This window comes from Bos indicus, chromosome 16 (genome assembly GCF_029378745.1).
Source record: "Bos indicus isolate NIAB-ARS_2022 breed Sahiwal x Tharparkar chromosome 16, NIAB-ARS_B.indTharparkar_mat_pri_1.0, whole genome shotgun sequence".
In the NCBI taxonomy this organism is placed as follows: Eukaryota; Metazoa; Chordata; class Mammalia; order Artiodactyla; family Bovidae; genus Bos; species Bos indicus.
The window spans coordinates 65,377,208-65,400,192 of NC_091775.1; the positions used below are offsets into that span (position 1 = coordinate 65,377,208).

The 22,985-nt window shown below is 39.3% G+C and overlaps 1 protein-coding gene across 7 annotated transcripts in view; it reads left to right on the plus strand.

Annotated features, from left to right (window-relative positions):
• Positions 1–22,985, plus strand: part of SMG7 (SMG7 nonsense mediated mRNA decay factor) — an 86,152-nt gene that overhangs the window by 60,370 nt on the left and 2,797 nt on the right. For 2 of the 7 annotated variants that reach the window (XM_019976292.2, XM_019976291.2), the window contains 17 exons: positions 379–450; positions 1,268–1,418; positions 1,773–1,908; positions 6,340–6,502; positions 6,850–7,006; positions 9,910–9,980; positions 11,586–11,646; positions 12,783–12,902; positions 13,560–13,986; positions 15,803–15,947; positions 16,416–16,798; positions 17,666–18,037; positions 18,781–18,930; positions 20,926–21,006; positions 21,490–21,649; positions 22,306–22,476; positions 22,592–22,737. In XM_019976292.2, coding sequence (XP_019831851.1) covers positions 379–450; positions 1,268–1,418; positions 1,773–1,908; positions 6,340–6,502; positions 6,850–7,006; positions 9,910–9,980; positions 11,586–11,646; positions 12,783–12,902; positions 13,560–13,986; positions 15,803–15,947; positions 16,416–16,798; positions 17,666–18,037; positions 18,781–18,930; positions 20,926–21,006; positions 21,490–21,649; positions 22,306–22,476; positions 22,592–22,737 — 2,966 coding nt within the window. The remainder of the gene's footprint in view (positions 1–378; positions 451–1,267; positions 1,419–1,772; positions 1,909–6,339; positions 6,503–6,849; positions 7,007–9,909; positions 9,981–11,585; positions 11,647–12,782; positions 12,903–13,559; positions 13,987–15,802; positions 15,948–16,415; positions 16,799–17,665; positions 18,038–18,780; positions 18,931–20,925; positions 21,007–21,489; positions 21,650–22,305; positions 22,477–22,591; positions 22,738–22,985) is intronic. The other 5 variants (XM_019976293.2, XM_019976295.2, XM_019976298.2 and 2 more) reach the window with 5 other exon arrangements.

The window sequence follows — 22,985 nt, forward strand, 5'->3', positions numbered from 1 at the left end:
GTATAGTGTTTTTTGTTTTGTTTTGTTTTTAAGTGCCATATAACTCACCCCTTCTGTGGGCCGGCCCCAGGTCACCAGCATAGTCCGTAGTGAGAGCTGGTGATGGCATGACAGTGGAGGACCTGAAAATGGGGCCTAGGTAAGCTTTGAAGTGGGTTCCATGCTGAGTGTCCCAGATAGGAAGGCCGGATGGACACTTCACACGTAATCCTGTAGTTAATTTGTTTTAAAATGCTTTGTCTTTGATCATCTTAACTTAATTTTAATGTATTTATTAACTTTAAATCTTTAAACTATAGCTGTTTTGGAATTACCCTAATGGTTGTTTTTATCTGTGTGTTTGTTTTTAAACTGAGCTTTTTTTTTCCTTCCTCTTAGCTCGATACAGAAACCAGACCAGCCAGGCAGAGTCCTACTATAGGCATGCGGCTCAGCTTGTCCCCTCTAATGGTGAGTTGGTTATGACACTTTACTCTCAGTAGAAAAATAGAAAATAGGTAGTTCAGGGCTCCTCTTTTAAGTGTAAGAAGCCAAAAGATATTTTCAGTTTTGGTATTGATTATTGTATTTTTCCTTTTAACTGTATATTCTGTGCAATTGGAAATAAAAATATTATTACTGTTGTCAGTAAAGCACTATGAATAGAATATCCTCTAATGGGATCTAAAATTGCTTCAACAACTGGCTTCCCCAAGAATAATAATAATACTTTTCTTTTTAATACCATAATTTCCCTCCTAGAAAAATTCTCTCTTATTACAAAAAGATAATGCTTTTGTCTTTTGATGGCTCTCTAAATGGGCGTTAGGAGTGATTCTTGAATTAAATTACTGTAGGTGTTTGGTGATATGCATTCTTGTTAAGCCACATTGAAAGTCCGTTAGATTCTAAAGGAGTCCCTTGCAAGCAGGGATGGCATTGGGACACACTGTTTCATGCTGTCTGTGGCTATTTTCCCACTGCAGTGGCAGAGTTGAGTAGTTGTGGTAGAGACTGGCCCACAAAGCAAAAAATACTTCCTGTCTAGCCCTTTCCAAAGTCTTATTTGAACTTAGAGTGCCCTCCACCCTAATCATATGACTTTTTAACCTATGTGCCATCACTAAAGTGTGCTACTAGGCCATTTTTAACGAGCTAGTCATGGGATTTACTTTATAAAATGCTCCCCATTGTTAATACAGAGATTTAAAAACTGACCTTCTGCATTCTGTGATAGCAAGACTTCATTGCATCTTGGATTACTTTAGAATCTTACTTTCTCCTCTAGGTCAGCCTTACAATCAGTTGGCTATCTTAGCTTCTTCCAAAGGAGACCATCTGACTACAATTTTCTACTACTGCAGAAGCATTGCTGTGAAATTCCCTTTCCCAGCTGCCTCTACTAATCTACAAAAAGCACTTTCTAAAGCACTGGAAAGGTAAGGTTGACTTTTCCAAATGGACTCAAATTTGGGCATACAAGAAATAATGGCCAGTTGCTCATGCTTCCTGTCTCTCATATTTGCCTAAAATCTAAACATATGTATTACAACAGTTTTGCATGTAGTCGCCACTGAATTTCAACCAGTCTCTGAGTTGTTCCCAGTGGAGTAGTACAGGCTGCTGAGTAGTAATTCATCTGAGCGTGTTACAGTTGAAAAGTCATTGAGAACACAATCCACTCCCTGACTCACAGGTGCTCAAATAACGTGTTTTTGAAAATCAAAGTCTCCTGTAAGACGTTTGAGCCATTTTGCTGTTTAAGATTCATGAAAGTTTTTCTTTCATTTCAGCCGGGATGAGGTGAAAACCAAATGGGGTGTTTCTGACTTCATCAAGGCCTTTATTAAATTCCACGGTCATGTGTACCTGAGTAAGAGCTTGGAAAAGTTGAGCCCTCTTCGAGAGAAGTTGGAAGAACAGTTTAAGGTTAGATTTTTTTAAACAGAATTTTTTCTTGTCTAAATGAGGAAGCATATGATTTGGAGGAGACTCACTCCCAGTTTTATGTCATTACTTAATTATGAAATGTTGATAAAACCGAAATTTAAAGCATGTGAAATTCTGGCAAACCGCATTCCTTCAGTTTAAACTGAGGTGCTATCTATATAAAGAAATACAGCAGACATGTTTTCACTAAGTAGCTGCCATTTGGCAGAAAATATCATAGTGGGAAAAGACAAATTTTCCTCCTTCCCTGTCAGATCGAGCACCTTTCTTTTCTCAGTTTTGGAAGTCCTGCATTTGATGTTTTCTGTATTTAGATGTGATCTGGTTGCCTACTTTATTGGTAGTAATTCCATTCTGCGAACTGAGCTCATTGTTCTTACTGTGCTTTGATCCCTCAGGATTTGTGATTGACTGAAGGAAAGTAATGAGAATTTCATTCAGCAGGCATATATTTCACTAATTTGTACAAGGAGATAAAATTAAGGAACCTTTTTTCTAGTTATATGTATGAAAGTAATTTTTATTAGTATATTAACTTAGTTTAAATGATGTAGTAAAATATATATAATATTGGAGGAGTTAAAATTAACTGTTTTATTTTTAGTTCATTTATTCAACAAATATTTGACTAGTATGTGTCAGTCACTGTTTTAGTCACTGAAATCAACAGTGAACAAGACAGTCTCAAAGAACATATTCCTAGGTTACTTTTGAGTGTCTATACACTTGGGGAATTGTCTGTAACTATGGTTTTTCCTGTGGTCATGTATGGATGTGAGAGTTGGACTGTGAAGAAGGCTGAGCGCCGAAGAATTGATGCTTTTGAACTGTGGTGTTGGAGAAGACTCTTGAGAGTCCCTTGGACTGCAAGGAGATCCAACCAGTCCATTCTGAAGGAGATCAGCCCTGGGATTTCTTTGGAAGGAATGATGCTAAAGCTGAAACTCCAGTACTTTGGCCACCTCATGCGAAGAGTAGACTCATTGGAAAAGACTCTGATGCTGGGAGGGATTGGGGGCAGGAGGAGAAGGGGACGACAGAGGATGAGATGGCTGGATGGCATCACTGACTCGATGGACGTGAGTCTGAGTGAACTCCGGGAGTTGGTGATGGAAAGAGAGGCCTGGCATGCTGCGATTCATGGGGTTGCAAAGAGTCGGACACGACTGAGCGACTGAACTGAACTGAACTGAACTGAGGAATTGTCTGTAACCGGGAAATTGTCTATGAAGTATTATAGAGGTTTCACATTCCAGAGATTGTAGAACTTAGTTAAAAGACAGTAAATTAGCCAGATAAAATCAGTGTGAAATAGTTTTTATAGACGATCATTTTTTAGTTGATACTTTTTATGTGTAAGAGATTATACCAAGTAACTATAATTGACATAGTTTGTTTTTGAAATAAGCTTTTAGAGTCCCCTGCTGTTCTCTGCTTCTGTTAGTGACCTATTTAAACTTAGCCCATGATTTATGGGGTTGGGTACATGAAAGAAACAACCAACTTTTTAAAGCCCTAGGCTGTTCAGCCTAGAAAAACAAGTCTAAATATTATTCATTGTAAGTTTTCAGATATATGAAAGATTATTTTAAAAGAACACATCTTTGTCTTCCTGAGGTCGGAAATAAAATCTTAAAATTTAAATAGAGACCTGTAGGGGCTTACTAGGAGATCTCTCTTTTGAGAGCTTAAAAGTCAGATTGACAGCCATTTTTCTTGAATGGTTTAGGTGCAGTCTCATTGAATAGCAGGGGGTTGGACCAAGTGATCTTTTGAGATTGCTTCCAACTCTGATTCTATTCAAGATATACTCCGTAAATGGGGAGGGAGGGGGGACCTACCTTCATGAGATCTTCTCTAAGTCATTCTCATATAGAAGCTAGTCAATTTTGTAGTCAATTTGGTTCAACCTCAGACACTAATACTGTCTTCAGATATATATTTTTGCATGTGAAGTTCTGGTGGGTGTATGTGGGCAATTGCTAAAATAACACTTTAAAGTATTATTCCAACACTCTGAAGTTAAACATAGTATGAGGCAGATCTATTTTAAACCTTAGCCAGTATTGAAATGTCAGAAGAACATTGTTGGAGTGAAATTTTAGCATAGTTGAGTAAGTATTTCTAAAGCTTTTACAGATAATTAGTATTATCCACATGTAAATCTCAGTGTATCTGTCTTACCAGCAAGTCTTTACCTACTAAGCAGAAACATGTACCAACTTGAGAGGTCCTTAAGTCCTCATTGGAGGACTTAAGATCTGGGTTTAGGAACTGAGATACACGGCTTTTATATCTGTTAAATGTGTGCTGTTTCTTAACAGTATTTAGTTCAGTATAATCCTTAACTGCGTTGCAAGTGTCTTTGAGTAACAAAAAGTCAGTCCCAGTTTAACCTGTTACTATAATGCAATCCAAATGTTATGAAATTACAACTTAATAGTTATGTATTTCTAAAAGTATGGGTTATTCCTTCACTAAGTGTTTGAGTCCTATTGTATACTCTGCACTTCTCTCACTTCTCTAAGCTCTTAGAGATATAGAGGAGAACAGGACACAGTCTGTACCTTCATGAACTTGCATTATCATTTGCTAGTCCTAGGCTGCTTTCATATGCTATGTTTCTGTACATAAACTAGGAAAAAAATTTTGTTCAGTAGAACATTGCCTTCTAAAATAAATGCCACTGGATTTATAGATACAAGGGATACATTACTATAAATTATACTCATAGAAAAGCACACTTCTTGAAAAACAATATTCTCATGCCAGTCTTAGGTGTTTATGTAAATAGTCAGCTGATCTGTAAAGTTGGATGTAGAAAATGAAAGAAGAGTTTTATAGGAGCACTCTGGGAACGAAATAACATTTCAAGATATTCAGAGTAAAGGAAAGAAAAATGGTCGATGCCATTTGAAAAGGAGTAAGCATTCTTGATGTACATACTGGAAAGACAGATGGCAGGATGATAGGGAGAATAGAATTAAAGAGAAATAGAACTGTGTTTTTTCCAATGATAATGTGAAAGATCTTGTTAGTAGAATTATGGAACTTATTCTGGATGTTTCACATTCTTTATGGTGAAAAAAAAATCTCAGAATAGGCTGGACACAAGCAGCTATAAATTTCTGAGATGGTAGGATCTCTTGTCACTGCTGGTAGAAGTGTAAGTGACATAATCCATTTCCCATCATAAGGCTAGTGGCGGTGAACCCCACTTTCTCCAGAAGTTTGGCCTGGGGAGGGAGGGTATTTGGCCGTGGCTGAAGTGTAAGGTGAAACCAGGATGTTGTCTCTAATAGCTATCAAGTTTGTCAGGAACTTGTGTTGGAAAACTGTTTTCTGTGGGAGTACTCTACACTACTGCACATATTGAGGTAGCAGGGTGATGAAGTTAAGGCAGCTGAGAGCGTGCAGGTGAAGCCTTCCTCACGGGGATGCTCAGCAGATCACTGTGAGCATACACTTCTTAAGTCAAAGAAATGTGGTTGTGAAGGCCGTTGCTTTCCTGATAGAGGAACGTGTCAGTATAATTATTTGTACAAATGCCTGTTCAGTTCAGTTCAGTCACTCAGTCATGTCCAACTCTTTGCGACCCCATGAACCGCAGCACACCAGGCCTCCCTGTACCGCAGCACACCAGGCCTCCCTGTCCATCACCAGCTCCCGGAGTCCACCCAAACCCATGTCCATTGAGTTGGTGATGCCATCCAACCATCTCATCCTCTGTCGTCCCCTTCTTCTCCTGTCCTCAATCTTTCCCAACATCAGGGTCTTTTCAAATGAGTTGGCTCTTTGCATCAGGTGGCCTATAATACTTGTTAATGATTGCTTTGGATTATCCTTTACCCTGTGTTTCAGATATGTTTTTGCTATATATCTCATTTATAAATAAATTTCTTTAAATGTGTCAAGCCTTTGAAAGAGTAAACTTTATGACCAAGTTTGGAAGACATTTGTTACATGCCAAGAGTTCAGAAACATGCATTTTGCCTCTTTTTACTTGAAATTTTGATTTTCACTATGTGCACCTATTTTGTCATCATTGGTCCTGGTTTCATATTTTAGTATGTTTCCATCTCTTATAAAATAGCTTCTGATGAATTAAAATGTATAAATTTATTAATAGTCCTCTAAAAAGTTTTTCTCGGATCATATTAAAAAATACATAGTTTCTTGCAGTAAAAAGCATTGTTAAAAAAAAAAACAAAAAACAGCTCTGTGGTGACTGGGTTAAATCTTTTCAGGGCAGAAAGTCAACATGAGAAACATCCGACTGCATCATATTCAATTAAAATACTCATCTATAAATGTTACCGTTGTGGTTTAAATGCAGACTGCCAGTTTAATTGTGCTGAAGACAGCTTCAGTTCTTGATAATATATTCAGTATTCCTGTCTTCTTTTATAGAGGCTGCTATTCCAGAAAGCTTTCAACTCTCAGCAGTTAGTTCACGTCACTGTCATTAACCTGTTTCAACTTCATCATCTTCGTGACTTTAGCAACGAAACAGAGCAGCATAGTTATAGCCAAGATGAGCAGCTGTGTTGGACACAGTTGCTGGCCCTCTTTAGTGAGTATTAAATCATTTAACTTCCTGTGCCATCTTTTTTGGGAAGCATGAACTTTGACATTTTCATCGTTGCAACAAACCATTAGTAACATGAAAAAGTGTTTATTTCGTAATACTGAATCAGGAGGCCTAAACCCTAAGTTCTCTCCTTTTATCTGCTGACATCCCCTTCATCAACTGTATCTGTGACATTGCTAATGTAGAAAAGAAGATGTCTTTTTAGAAGGAAGCTGTAAGATATTTAAGTGTTAAGTAGCATACAGCCCAAGGCTCGTAGTAATATTTTAATTTGGACTGGTACACAATTTCAAATATTTTATTCTTTGTGCACACATTTTTTCTTTAAGTGTCTTTTCTTGGCATCCTGTGCAAGTGTCCTCTCCAGAACAAGTCTCAGGAGGAATCCTACAATGCCTATCCCCTACCTGCCGTCAAGGTGTCCATGGACTGGCTGAGACTCAGACCCAGGGTGTTTCAGGAGGCAGTGGTGGATGAAAGACAGTAGTAAGTATCTCGGAATTTCCCATTAGCTGTGTGCTTTGTTTGTTTGATATCCACAGATATGTAGAAACTGCCTTCTAACACAATATTGGAACAGTGGAGGACTTGTATTTTCCACCTACTCTCTAGAAATTGAACTGAAGACTTCTTTGTAAGCTTTTCACTTACTTGTTTGAATTCTTCATGGGAGGCACAATCTTAGATTTCTGACTCGCTGTGTGCTCCCGCATTCCTGCTTGTCATCCTGGGGAAAGGCATTTTTCACATTGCAAAATGAAATAGTTTGTTTCTTATTCATTACAATACACCCCAATTTTCTGTTTAGGAATTGAAGGGAAGAGATTTTTTACTTCTTCCATTCTTTTTTTTAACTAAGCTGTTTGCTGCTGACTTTCAGTAACACCCAGTTTGAGTTATATTTGTTCTAAGCATAGAGAATTGGCTATTATTTGGGCTCTCATGATTTTCCGTGTAATCTCTACTCAGAATATTCCTGACAGTTCTTAGGAATTATTCATTAGACAGTGACAAATGAAAGCTTTCAGTTTACCTTTGGCCATAGGAATAAATGGGCTTCCCTGGTGGCTCATTGGTAAAGAATTCATCTGACAATGCAGGAGCCGCAGTTTCAATCCCTGGTCAGAAAGATCCCCTAGAGAAGGACATGGCAACCCACTCCAGTATTCTTGCCTGGAAAATCCCATTGTCAGAGGAGCCTGGCAGGTTATAGTCCATGGGTTCACAAAAGAGTCAGACATGACGTAGCCCCTAAACAACAATAGAATAAATACCTGCAGTAAGGCTTTGCAGTGAGTGAGAAGCTTCTCTCCTGCATACTTTGATGGTGGATATTGGGAGAGTCTCTGAAATTTCTACTTTGTGGCTCAGCATCTACATATTGACCAAGGTCACAACCTGAAAAATGTCCTAGCCACATTCAGGACCCCATGATCCCTCTTACTTTGTGCTTGTCTTACCTCTTCTCCTCTCAAATCTAACTTTAAGCGCCTTCATTTTTGATATTGTCATGAACAGAGTTTAGCAACATAAGCACAGCATACTACACTTCTCTTTTTCATGCCAAGGTAGTAAAGTTATATTTTAGATAGTGTTTTCTTGCACAGAATTTTCATTTCTTAACCAGAAACTATACCTTTTTCCTTATCATGTGTACTTTAGAACTTGTGTTTGGTTCAGTAAGTTGTATTAGTAATGTTATGGAAAAAGCATTGGTATTTTTATTTAGTTTTTTTTTGTTCCTATACAGTGAGTGATCTTTTAGGCCCATTCTATGCATTCCCATTTCTTTTCTTTTCTTTTTTAGTTTTTTTTCACTGTGCCACATAAGTTGCAGGATCTTCGTTCCCCCACCAGTGATTGAAGCTGGGTCACAGCAGCGACAGCCCCGAGTCCTAACCACTGGGCTGCCAGGGAACTCCCTGTGCATTCTTATCATCGCAAAGGATATTCAACCAGAAGAAATAGCTTTATTTTCAAACTTCTTTCCTTTTTCTTCCGTATCATTTACTCTTCTCCCTTTCTTCTCTCAGATTTATTGGGATCTTTAAATTATGTCCTTGCAGGTATTTTATTTTATCTTAAAGTATGTTATTACTCATTTTCAGCTTGTTTGAGGTATTTCTCTAAAACTGAAGATTTTCCTAATGTGTCAGATACATCAAGGTGTAGTAATCCTCATATCTTTTAAATGAGGGTAAAAACAATTTTCTGAACTTCAAGTAAACTTCAGTTTCTTGCTTTTGACCATTATAATTTCTAGAACTTGTTTTCTTCTATACTTTTTTGAGAACATGTTCTCTTAGACTGATAAGTACATGAAATAGTGATTTTTTTTTTCTTTGTAGAAAGCAGAGTTAGACTTAAGTAACCCACAGTGGGGTAAAGCAATATATCATTAGGTCATTTCTTATACTCTTTTTTGTCTGTTTCTTGAGATTTCATATTTGTTGCATAGAGACATTGTTCTAGTCTAGCATGCTTTTTTAGGTTATTAACCTTCCTTTTCAACTGTCTCTTAACTCATTACATCCTCAAAGGCTTGTAGCAGACATTTATTCTTCAGTGTTGTTTCCTTATATATTTTTTCTATATTATTCATTTATATATATTTTAAAGTAGCGTATTCCCATATTTTAAAGTGTATAGCTGTCAGCTTCCAGGTTTTTTCTCTGATGTGATGATATGCATCCAATCTTTCTATCCTGGGCAACTCACCCTGGGCTTTTTAAATTTTTTTAAAGCCACACTCTTTTACCAACATGGTGGTTACATATTTCTAGAAAATCTTAATATTATCTTAAGTAGATTGTAATTATTTTTAATATTTTAACTAAGTATTAAGAATATTTTTTAATATTTTGCAAACTTTGGCAAAGGTTTGGTGTTAGGAGACAGAGGTAAGGACATTGTAACAATGTGAACTTTTTTATATCATAAAGAAAAAAGCATATTCATCACTTTTAATGTGATATGACTATGATGTAACCACATCCCCTGTCACAGATTAAGAACTAGTAATGGGTTTCATAACTGATAATGTATGTGAAAAATATAAAAACATAATGTGCTATTTCTCTGGTCAAAGGTTTCTCAGTAAATATCCATTTTCAGTGAATAAAACTGACAAGTCAGTTTTTCTGATTGTTAAATTAGGAACCTGGGGAACAATCTGTAGTAGTAGGTCTCTGTTATAGAAGTTTGGCCCTTCTGGTGTATCTTATCTAGACACATTTGTAATTATATTTTAGGAAATCATAACAGCATTTAAAATGATAAACCAAGAGAAAAATACATAGTCTAGGTCCTGTTGGTAACATTTTTATGGCTTATTAGCGTTCTGGTTTCTCATGCAAAAATAAAGTCTGAACTATCTGTTTAATTTACAGCATTTGGCCGTGGCTAATTTCTCTTCTGAACAGTTTCCATCCCCATGAAGAAGATCTTTCAAGTACTAATGGTAAGAGCTCCCTTAACCTTGTGTTGCTGACATTGTTCTCTGTCACTACCAGTGGGCTTAGTGAAAGTGAAAGCTGCTCAGTTGTGTCCGACTGTTTGCGACCCCGTGGACTATGCAGTCCTTGGAATTCTCCAGGCCAGAGTATTGGAGTGGTAGCCTTTCCCCTTCTCCAGGGAATCTTTCCAACCCAGAGATTGAACTTAGGTCTCCCACATTGCAGGCGGATTCTTTACCAGCTGAGCCACAAAGGAAGTAAATAGTGGGCTTAAGGCCAGAGAAAAACAAGGTTTTGTTCTTAAGTGTTTGACTTTAAATTCAGTATCTCAGAGGAGATTTTGTGCTTTGCATTGGTTAAATGAGTGGAAATAGAGATAATAATCCTCTTGTAATTCTCTCAGCTTATTCTCCTGTTCTGCTTCATTTGAATAGGAGTCCAGAGAGTAGTGTTTTCAGATTCTTTCCATCTTCCCTTCTTCCTCATTCTTAATAGTTATTTTTTGGGGGAACTAAAGTGAACAACATTACTCTGTCAAAATAATACTTGCTTATCAGGACATTTGGGACATACAAACATAAAGAACACAAGTCCCCCTTAGTTCTCTCGTACAGAAATACTCTCTGTACTATTCACGATACTCTATTTTCTTTGAGGCTTTTACTTCTTTGTACATACATACACATACCTGCATGTGATTGATATCATATCGTTAAAGTTATGTGATATAGTCCACAAGAATCTGCCTGCAATACAGGAAACCCGGGTTTGATCCCTGGGTCTGGAAGATCCCCTGGAGAAGGAAATGGCAACCCACCCTGGTATTCTTGCCTGGAGAATTCCATGGACAGAGGAGTCTGGGCTACAGTCCATGGGGAGTGGACACGACTAAGCCACACACACACACACACACACACACACGCTTTATAAGTTTAACGAGATACTGTTAGAATTTTTCTTTGTCATTTAAACATTTTGGAACGTGATTTTTAAAGGCTGCTTAATAGTCCATCCTATTGGCTGTGCCATAATTTATTTAATCATTATCCATTTGCTTAAAACTTTGCCCCATTATGAGTAGCACTGCATTGAACAAACTGTAATTGACTCCTTTCTGATTATTTTTCTTCTATTAGATCAGTGCCCCTCAAGCATCATATTTGCAAATGAATCACTTGGGATCTTGTTAAAATGCAGTTTATGATTCCGTAGGTTTGGGATAATGCCCAAGATTCTGTATTTCTTACAAGCTCCTGGGTGATGTAATGTTGATATTCAGTGCTTTGAGTTAACAAGGAGATAATCTAAACATTGTGATTAATGGATCAAGCTATGAATTTTTAAGGCTGCTAGGGGAAAAAATAGTCCATCGTACCCATCCTCCTCAGCCTTGAGTCTTGGGCAATGTCACGGGCTCAGAGGCCACAGGTAGGGGCTTCACGGGTAAGTTATTTTATCACAGTAACTATAAAGAGGAACAGAGAACTATGAGCATTAATCTTTCTTTCTGTCTAGAAAATATTCTTTTTTTAATATAGGAAGCAATATCCTGCTGAACAATAATATTTTAATTAAAATGTTTACAAGTCTTGATTTCTGCCGTTCTCTAGCAACACCACTTCCAGAGGAGTTTGAGTTACAAGGATTCTTGGCTTTGAGACCTTCTTTCAGGTAGGTGGCCTTTGTCACTGTTTACCTAGAGTATAAAAAAGCTTCCTAATGTACTTCCCTACTTAAAAGTTCTCTCCTTAGTCCATTTTTACTCTGCTTCTGCAGTTATAAAGTATAGATTTTATGATGTCCCATTACTAGTACAGAAAACTTCAATTTACACATCCCCAGTTGTTAAAATATCTTTTTTATCTCAGTGTCCAAAAGCTTAGTTTTTCAGCCATATTTCCTGCGACTTTCACCCCTTTCCCCCTCCAGTAGCTACACGTTATACATAAACTGTGACCTGTACTGGAATAGCTCTGTATTTTTATTCCTCCAAAACTTTGTTCATGCTGTGCCTGAAAAGTTCACATTCCTCTTTCATCCTTCCCTTACTTACTAATCTGTAAGCTCTTAACCATACCTGTCCAGAGTCCAGGTCAGGTATCACTTATTTTGTGAACCTTTTCAAAGCTTATCAGAAGACAGTAATGTTTCTTTTATAATGCTTCTCTTATTCTTTGCTTAGCTTTTATCTCTTCGGATTAAATCATAATTATTTGTTCCTTAAGGTCAGGAGACTATTTATCGTTGTATCCTCAGTTTCTGGCCTACTGCCTGGAAGTTCTTAGATGCTGCTGCTTTTTTTTTTTTAAGATAGCTTAAAGAGAAATTTGAAAAACCCTTACTTTTTAGGTTGACTTACTTTTCTAATGTCAGTGAGTTTTTTGCTCTGTACACTTTATGGTATGTGTTCATTTTTTTCTGATTTAGATTGGGCCACCTTGAAATGAATAGATAATACTATCTGTTAGAATAGATACCTCAGAGACTCTAGCATTGCCATGGTTGTTTGAAGTAAGTTACTTACAATGTGAGCTTACTGTTAAATAAAAACTTTATTTATATTTTTAAAAAAGTCATTCCTAATAAAACATTGTGATTTATTTCAACTCCTCCATGAGAAAGTGAAATATAAATAAAAATATCACATTAATATTGCTTTGTTTCATGGTATTTACAGTCTTTAAGAGTATAAATAAGTTCAAGCAAATGCAGCTAATTACAACAAATAGCTAACCTGTATGGAAAAATCTGAAGCCATTGCAGTTCATTAGGTTTAATTTTCTATAATTTGCTTATGTCAATTTTAGGAACTTGGATTTTTCCAAAGGTCACCAGGGTATTACAGGAGACAAAGAGGGTCAGCAACGACAAATACGACAGCAGCGTTTGATCTCTATAGGCAAATGGATTGCAGATAATCAGCCAAGGTATTCCTCATCAGATACATACACACACCCCATATGAGTTTTACACTTTGGTATAAAGCTATTGATTGTAAACTCTTAAGTCAAAAGGTTGGGAACACAGCATCGGATTATGACCCTAGTGATCTTTAGAATCTCTTTAATCTCTGTCTTCTCATTACCCTGCCTCTTTTAGAGGAATTGGCCTTGTCTCCCCTATTTATTACGAGATGCTTCTCCAATTTATGAACATCCGTATAAATCTTAACTAAATTGTATGTTCACAGTCACGGTGATTTGTGTTGACAAGGGCATGCATGGTGGTCAGTTTCAGTCAAGACGGACCAGGATGATGCTTGTGCATCTCTGAGCTTCAGTTTTCACACGTATAAAATAGGAACGTCAAGGGCCCATTCTGGTGTCTTGTGCTTAAAACACGCTGAGCAGATGTAACTGTACTTACTAGAAAAATGGTAAAAGGGCCTAGGCGTGTGTTGTGGCGATGTGTGGTAGCATAATGAGAATGTGAGTTTCTACAGAATTGCTGTTTATGTTCCCCAAGTCCACGCTATTGCATCCTGCTGTTTCCCACATTTTAAGGCTGTGGGACCCATACAAAGTTCAGCTGTTACTGTTTTTGATTTATGTTTTTCATATATGGATTTATTTTTACTTTTTTAGGCTGATTCAGTGTGAAAATGAGGTAGGGAAATTGTTGTTTATCACAGAAATCCCAGAGTTAATACTGGAAGACCCCAGTGAAGCCAAAGAGAACCTCATTCTGCAAGACACAACCATCATAGAGTCCCTGGCAGCTGACGGGAACCCAGGACTGAAATCAGTGCTATCTACAGGCCGGAATCTAAGCAACAACTGCGACCCAGGAGAGAAACCAGTGGTCACCTTCAAAGAGAACATGAAGCCACGAGAAGTGAGCAGAGACCAAGGAAGAAGTTTTCCTCCCAAAGAGGTGAGAAGGGACTATAGCAAAGGAGTAGCTGTAACTAAGAATGATGGAAAGAAGGACAACAACAAGAGGAAAACAGAAACCAAGAAATGCACCTTAGAAAAGTTACAGGAAACAGGAAAGCAGAGTGTGGCAGTGCAGGTAAGCTGCGTTTGAACTGTAAAGCAGATAGAGGAAGGCTCACACAAAAGGCAAGCGTTCCATTCGCTCCTAGACCCTTGAGAATTGGCTATTCTGGAAGCTTCCGTGCACTCTAAGAAGGCTGCATAGTAAGGTAATGTGAAGAACCATGGTAGATCTGTACTCTTGTCAGTTCACAGAAGTTGTAATGTGAGTGAAAAAATCCTAACCTGATTGGACATCTCTGTCAGTTCTCTCCAGTTTAAGTAGTAGGAAATGAGCCCAGTTGCAGAGCTCTCGATTTCACAAATAATTACATTTTCTTTGGGAGCTATAACTGCGATTTTTTAAAAATTTGAGATCTTTATAGATCCCACATAGTTGAGTATGTTGAGGCTTACACAGTGGTGTTTCGTGGGGTTTTGTGTTTTTTTTTCCCCCCAGATTCACTATACAAAATGAAACACATTTTTGGAAAAAGATTTTCCTTGACATTTCTATCTGCCCCAGCCAGTAGCATTGTATAACCTCAGTGTTATCCTGACTCATGAGAATTTGTAAAGCAAGAATCCAAGTCTCCTGCTGGGGAAAGATAAACACTACTCAGTTATTAGTGACTTGTTTATATATATATATGTATGTATCTTTCCAAAGAGATACAGATGATTTCATATAAACAGAAAAAGGTCTTTACTCTGTGCTGGTCTTATTAATACCACCAGTGTTTGTAGCCATTTGATTCATTGAACACATTTTGGCAAATATATTTATTTACAGTAGGCATGAGGAATCTTACATTTTTGAAAGCTGCTTTCAGATAAACAGTATCTACAGTGTATTTCCCTTACAAGGTTTTTTGGGGAAAGAACATAATAGTTCCATTTTAATACTAGTAGTAGGGGGAGAAACAGAGAAAGAACATGGTAGAAATTGAGGAAAGGCACAGAGAGAGAGAGGCGCTGGGGAAAGGCAAGGGACAAACGCCGAAAGAGCTGTAAAGCCAGAGGTCAGCGTTTTAGGGTAAAGAGCTCAGCTGTTTCCCGCCTGCTCTGCCTTCATCCTCTGCAACTGCCTCCCAGAAAGGTCCAGGAAAATGAAATCTTCTTCCAGTCTCTCATCCCTTTTAAATCTGAGTATCTGTGATTAAAGAAAGCCTGACAATAATCAGTGTATCACCACCCTCTGTACCTCATCCTAAGTTTTCTATTACATGCTGCCAGTTTTCCTCATTTTATTCATCTTTATATTACTTGAGCAATGCATATGGCATCTGCTTCTCTGGCGCCACGTGTAGGATCTCAGGCCTGATTTTTTTATTGCTGAAAGTATCCTCATTTATTCTGGGGGTGGTAGGGTTGCAGGGTGGATGCTTGACTGATACCTTTAAAGCTTCCCAGATGAAGTTACACTGAGGGCCAAAGTGTCTCATCTGTGAGCTAGTGGTCATTATCAATTCATGTATGTTCTTAATGAATTAGAGAATACAGGGCCCTGGGGCCGATAACATTGGCTTAAGATAATAGGCAACTGTTTCAACCTGTTGGCATTGGGTGTCTCATTTATAAAAGAAATCAGTTCTCAGTCCTCTTCCATATTTCGTACTTCTGTGATTTTGTGAAAGCAGAATAACTATACAAGTAAAACTAAGCCCTTAACAGCTTTTTGAGGTATTTAAGTAATTTGATGTTCCCATTTTTAATTTAGGTGAAGTGAATAAGCATGTACTTTACTTTTTTTTTAACATAGGCTTTTAAATCCTTTGTTAGAGTAGGTGCTGCTTTCTGTCTCATTTGAGTTTCAGATTATTATAGGTAGTCTTGCTTCTGGTTGGTCATAGGTAAAATCTCAGACAGAGTTAAGAAAGACTCCAGTGTCTGAAGCCAGGAAAACACCTGTAACTCAAACCCCAAGTCAAGCAAGTAACTCCCAGTTCATCCCCATTCATCACCCTGGAGCCTTCCCTCCTCTTCCCAGCCGGCCAGGTAAATACATGTTTTGCAATGTCTTCTGCTGAATTCCGTCTGTGTAGGAGTTTCTGTTCACCTGCTGAGAAATTCTAGACTCTGCGGGACATGACTAAATCCTTAATATCAAAAGGTATAAGGAGTTCTCTTTCCCCTAAGGTTTCAATGATTTTTGAGCCATTTGCCTGTAGTTTATGCGCAAGTGCGTGCTCGTTGTTATGTAGGAGTGCCTGTCATTAAACATGGCATCCGAGAAACCTTTAGGACACTCCAGTTGCCTCAGTGGATAGAAGTAGCAGGCAGTAATCTGTATTTAATTCTTGAAATCGGGTTAAAGGTTGACACTTGCATCTTACTTGATGCTTGATGCCTGTCTTTCGTGATTTATTAGAAAACCTCTTCTCCACCCCAGCCCCAGATGACTAATTTTTGTCTTTCGTTTGCTAAGTTTCCTTAGAACTAAAACGATGTTCTTCTGTTTTGAAGGGTTCCCGCCCCCAACATATGTTATCCCCCCTCCTGTGGCATTTTCTATGGGCTCAGGTTACACCTTCCCAGCTGGTGTTTCTGTCCCAGGAACCTTTCTTCAGCCTACAGCTCACTCTCCACCAGGAAACCAGGTGCAAGCTGGGAAACAGTCCCACATTCCTTACAGCCAGCAACGGCCCTCCGGACCAGGGCCAGTGACCCAGGGACCTCAGCAGCCTCAGCCACCTTCCCAGCAGCCCCTCCCACCTCTGCCAGCTCCGCCAGCAGCACAGACTGCAGGCCAGCTGCAGGTTCAAGCTCTAGCTCAGCAGCAACAGTCCCCTACAAAAGCTGTGCCGGCTTTGGGGAAAAGTCCTCCTCACCACTCTGGATTCCAGCAGGTGAGTTAGTTGTGTGTGCTTCCAGCTGAGGTGAGGAGAGGAGCACCTGGAATCATTCAGTGTCAAGTTCATTCAAAATACTAGTTAATCCACCTCCCTCAGTCAAATAGAGAGCTAATGGGAAGTTGCTTTATGACACAGGGAGCTCAACCTGGGGAGGGTGGAACGGGGTGGGCAGGTAGGATGGGGTGGGGCAGGGGTGGGATGTGGGAGGGAGGGGCTGTATGTGTACCTGCGGCTGATTCAGGTTGTTGTATGGCAGAAAGCATACGACATTGTAATGCAGTTATCCTCCAATTTAAAAAACAAAAGCATTCAGCTACTTTTTTCTTAGACTTGTAATGATTATGGGAACACAGCAGTCTTTGCTGTTGAGGGAAGTTCAGTTGTTCTTTTTACTTTTGTAAAGGAGAATAGATATTACCTACCATACTTTCTTGCTACTGCTTGTTGGCTTTATAGAAAGGGATTTTCTGTAAATAATTTCCCGTATTTAAACCTGAACTACAGAAGGGAAACAGAATCGTGCTCTTGATGAGATGTTAAGAGAACTGTGACACCAGTCTTAAGTATCATCATCCTGCAGCACTTGAAGCAGAAGGGGAAATGGATGCATGCCCACCCACCCACACTCACAGCCTCATTTATTAAACCTCTTAATATTGGAATTGAAAGAGAATATGAACTCAGTGCCCTTAATCTGTTCCCAGAAAGCTCTGCTTATTGAAAAACTTAAAGAGCAAAGAACCCTGCATGACCCGGAGTTTTGTTGGTGGTAAAATCTCTCAAGTTCTCTCTGTGAGTCCTGAGTGAAGTAACATTGCATTTTTATCCTCATCTTGGTGAACCAGGCATCTCTTTTTTTAGTATCAACAGGCAGATGCCTCCAAACAGCTGTGGAATCCCCCTCAGGTTCAAGGCCCATTAGGGAAAATCATGCCTGTGAAACAGCCCTACTACCTTCAAACCCAAGACCCCATAAAACTGTTTGAGCCGTCGTTGCAACCTCCTGTAAGGCAGCAGCAGCCTCTAGAGAAAACAATGAAGCCTTTCCCCATGGAGCCATATAACCATAACCCCTCAGAAGTCAAGATCCCGGAGTTCTACTGGGATTCTTCCTACAGCGCTGCTGATAACAGAGCTGTGATGGCACAGCAAGCCAGTGTGGACCGCAGGGGCAAACGGTCCCCGGGAGTCTTCCGTCCAGAGCAGGACCCTGTGCCCAGGATGCCATTTGAGGTGCGTGTCCTTCCCTGTCACCAGGCACTTCAGATATCTCAGGTGGATGTTTAAAGGTCCCTCTGATTTCGTTAGTGCTACAGACCGCCACTGAGTGAGTGGGTGCAGTTCTTGGCGCCCTCTTCACACCACGTAAATTTGGGGAAGCTGAAGAACGCCGTTCCTGACGTTGAACTGTGACGGTCTGGCAGAGAGGACCATGTGCAGAAATCTCTAAGGCAGCACATTAGAGAATTCTGAGACAAAGCTCCTCTCAGTTGGGCTGAATCCTCTTAAGTTTAAAAGTAGATTTACTGCATATTTAAGCAAGTGGCTTTCTGAGAGGAACAAATTTAGCCTGTCACCTTTGATGGTGGAGTTCCCTGTCTTTGCCCTTTTTACTCATGAGAAACAGGTGTGTGTTGGTACCTTTTAAAAAAAAAAGCTGTTTCTCCGTTAGCCCAAGATACACTCGTCTCTTCGCTGCCTTGCGTCATTGCGCTGGCTGTCCACTAGCCTTTTGTGTTCTGCTCTGCTGGCCACTGTCTTTGCCTCTTTCTGCTGTCTTGATCTTTCCTTCTCATTGTCCTTGTGTCACCTTGCTTCCGTGTTTGGAAGCCTTTTCCTCTTTGCATAGCGCTGTCTTCTGTTCCTTACAGCTTCCTCCTTGACTTTAACTGCCTTCATCCCCCTAATGATGCGACTACTCTGCTGTGCTTTTGTCATCCCACATTGCATCTCACTGTGATCCTTTCTGTCACTAGGACCCCAAAGGCTCCCCTCTGCTTCCTCCGGACCTGTTAAAGAGTCTGGCTGCCTTGGAGGAAGAGGAAGAGCTGATTTTTTCTAACCCTCCTGATCTTTACCCAGCTCTGCTGGGGCCTCTCGCCTCTCTTCCTGGACGAAGCCTCTTTGTATGTATTTGATGTAATTCTTTTTCTTGCTGTAACCCCTGCCTTTTCTTCTGAGATTTTGTAGTAGAATAGGTAGTTTCTTCTTTCTAGGGCTTTCCTTTTTTTACCAGAATTTTAAAGCTTATTTCCTGATTGCCCAAACTAAGATTCACATGACAGTAAAATGTGGTAAAACTTTTCTGTCCCATAGTTTCCTCAAATCTTGTAGCTTTGTAATATATGTTATCCAGAGAGCATCCTGCAGGGCTGGGCACACACAGGATGTAATGCTGGGAAATTAACCTCCTTTTCAGGTGTCATTTCCACCTGGACCCAGGAATTTTAGGTGTCATTTAATCTTGCTTAGGAACAGTGAGATTTTTCCTCATGTATTCAAAATATGAAATGAAATAAAGTTCCAGATGTTTTACTGAATAAAAATATTCTAGATTGATTTTACTGAACAGTAAGTGGTTCTTTTCTGTTTGGTTAACTAAGAGCCCTGATCTAAATTCAGAGCCAGATTTGTAATATGAAGAGGACTCTATTTAAAAACATGATTGGAGTACCATCAATGAGTGAGCCCAGAGATAAGGTCTCAGAATTGATTAGTAGTATCTTTTAAAAATAATCTTCTGTATCCCAGTCTGCATTTCAAAGGATGCCATTATTTACATGTTTTACTGAGGTCGGGAACTGCAAGAAAGAAGTATGCTAGGAGGTTTTTTCCCCCCTCCCTGATCTTAATAAAGTGTGAAACATTTTTGAGTTCCACTTTCTTGCTGTTTCTTTCCCATAAACACAAGGTAAGAGAACATTCACAGGACTAAAGTGCACTGATTTTAGTGTTAGAAATAAAAGCTTAATGGCTCTCCTGACAGAAACTGCCATCTCTGGCACTTGAAGTTCCCTTAAGAATTTTTCTGAGTGAGTGGCCACACAGACCTCCCACTCCCCGCCCTCCCCAAATGAGCAGGAATAAAAGATCCGCTGGACACCGAGATGGTAGTAGTGCGGTGACAGCGCCTAGAGGTCGTGGAGAGCCCAGCTGCTAAACTGCTGATTCTACCTGTTTGCCTTTCTTGCTGTGTTTGTGGGTTTTTTTTGTTTTTTTTTTTTTTTGCTGGGTGGCTTAAGGGCCTAGGGTCAGAGCGCCTTTCTGTTCACTTGTTTCCTAATCCCTTAATTCTTGTTGTGCTTACCTTCTCCGCTGGAAATGACCCTAATGATGAAACAAGGAGGGGGGTGCTTTTAGTGGGGTTTTGTCATGTTAAAAAAAAAAACAACCTTAACTATAGCCCTTCCTGTATTTAACATCATTAATGATGTCATGTGTGTGACAGTGCCTTGCATGTAGCAAGTGTTTAATAAATGCTTTGTTGACCAAGAGTTCAGTGATAGTGAGCATCAGAGATTCAGCTTTTTTTTTTTTTTTAATCAGTGAGTTTCTTAAGGACCAATAAATGTAAACTTGACTTGAGCAAGTGTTTGAATACATACCACAGATAGAGTTGCTTAGGAACCATGCTAACAAAACCAGTTGTCAAATGGATCTAAAGGCTTTTTTAAAGTCATTAATGTCCGTTTTTTAAGATTCTAGCAAGGGGGCAACAAATTAGGAAGAAAACAGTGTTTGATCAGCTCAGTGTCTTGTTTTGAGAGTATTTTAAATGCAGCTAGTGACAGGGATTCCTGAGGTTCTTACCCAGTGAATACTCAGTACTGCCAGTTTCCGGGGTCCCTGCCAGGATTTCTGTGCTTAAGTTAGAAGCACTGATCAGGAGGGTTCTGTCTGACTCACCTGTGACGACTGGCCCTTAGCGGGACCATGGTATTAATAAAAATTAATCCAAATTGAATTGATACTTTCTAAGCTTTAATTTGTACAAGAGAGGTGAATACAGATATTCTTAAATTGTGGTCTTTTATTTTGCTTGTATGGTATTTTAAAATTAGTACTAAGAAAATGGAAAGCATAATTGAACTATCTTTTGTTTTCCCTCTGGGACTATGAAGAAATCCTTACTGGAGAAGCCCTCAGAGCTCATGTCACATTCATCCTCTTTCCTGTCCCTCACCGGATTCTCCCTCAATCAGGTGCGTAAACAGTGAGGCATCCTGCTGTGGGCTAGCGTTTTCTTTTCCAGTCTATCTCAATACATCTGTTTTTCTCTTTCCTTTCTCTTCCATATATTGGTGTTTTCCAGGTATCTGATTTTACCACCTCCACCTCCCCCTCACCCCGCCCCCTGCCCCGCTTTGATTAGGGTATACTGGAGACTTTTGTAAGTTTGAATTGTTTAACTTCTCATTAATAATAAAATCTTTGGGGCTCTCTTGTTCAGCCAAGTAAATTATTCGTACTTTTTAACCTGGGCGGTTTACATAGAGCAGGATAAAGGGTGAGGGAAAGTAAAAAGCAAATGAATAAAAACAGGAAAACTGAAAGAAACATAAGACAAACTTCAAAAGTTTGTCTTGCAAAGAAAGTCTTAAGATCCATCAAGCATCCACGTGCATGAACACTACATTTTCTTTCATTGGAGTGAGTCTGTTCACTTGGTGGTCATTGTCTTTCAGGAGCGATACCCAAATAACAGTGTGTTCAATGAGGTATACGGGAAGAACCTGACAACCAGCTCCAAAGCAGAACTTAATCCCTCAGTGGCTCCCCAGGAAACATCACTGTACTCGCTTTTTGAAGGGACTCCATGGTCTCCATCTCTTCCTGCCAGTTCAGGTATCGACTAGTCTTTACATTATAGACTTTGCATTATTAGCCGTACACTCAAAAGATAGTGTGGTTTGATAATTTTATGTATTTGGTGGTTTTTGTCTGTTACTATGATTTTTATTGTTGTTGTCGTTTGTATTTGTTTTTAAAGTAACTTCTGAAGGAAAATGGGGTGTAAAAAAGCCTGGTGAGCTGGTTCACATAATAAATGCCATTAAAAAAAGCTGTTTTACAGTCTCAGTAATGAGCACAGTTGTAAGGGAGAAAAATATGAGTTTTATCTTAAGGTTTGCAGCTGTTTTTTAGTTTTATTTGTAGATATTCATTCTTTGCAGGAAAATTCTTAACGGTTAGGCAATTCTGCTCTGATAGAGAAGACCAGTATATACTTATCTGAAACAGGCACACCAAAACAGTGCATACGTTTGACAAAACTGTCTACATTTTTATTTTTAAGGTAAGGAACGTGTCTTGGACATGTACAGTAAGACAGACTAGTACATCTGGCAGGGTCCCTCTGGGGGCCTTTATTTTGCCTTTCTCCTGAAACCCTGTGGTTATTTTTAAGAGAATTTAAGTGATCAAATCTACTGGAAACTTTCATTCTTGGTATGTTTGTGAAACATCTCTATTTAATGTCCTGCGTTGCTGTTATTCAATAGATCATTCAACACCAGCCAGCCAATCTCCTCATTCCTCCAACCCAAGCAGCCTGCCAAGCTCCCCTCCAACACACAACCACAATTCTGTCCCATTCTCCAATTTTGGACCCATTGGGACTCCAGATAACAGGGATAGGAGAACTGCAGACCGGTGGAAAACTGATAAGCCAGGTGAGATCCAGTCTTCATTGCTTAGCAGAAGTGAACTAACTTACTCTGTGTCCTTCCTGGATCTTTGGCAGTGAAAGAACATCTTCTTGAATTATTCTTTTCTCTTCATTCCTAGCCATGGGTGGGTTTGGCATCGATTATCTCTCAGCAACATCATCCTCTGAGAGCAGTTGGCATCAGGCCAGCACTCCAAGTGGCTCCTGGACAGGCCATGGCCCATCCATGGAGGATTCCTCTGCTGTCCTCATGGAAAGCCTAAAGGTGAGTGGATCAGGAACAAGAACCATTCGAGATATCTCTGCTTTCAGTCACATAAATAGCTAGTCTTATTCCTAAGGCCCTTAGGATTATTTGATTTATACTATATATCTGGCAAAGTCTTAGAAGCATGGTCTGCATTATAAGATTCTTTAAAAGGATTTTTTGTTGTTGTTGTTGAATTTTTGAATTCACTAGTGATAAACCAGTATCCTCAGGGGGACAGACATGAAGGTTTTAGTTGGATTCTA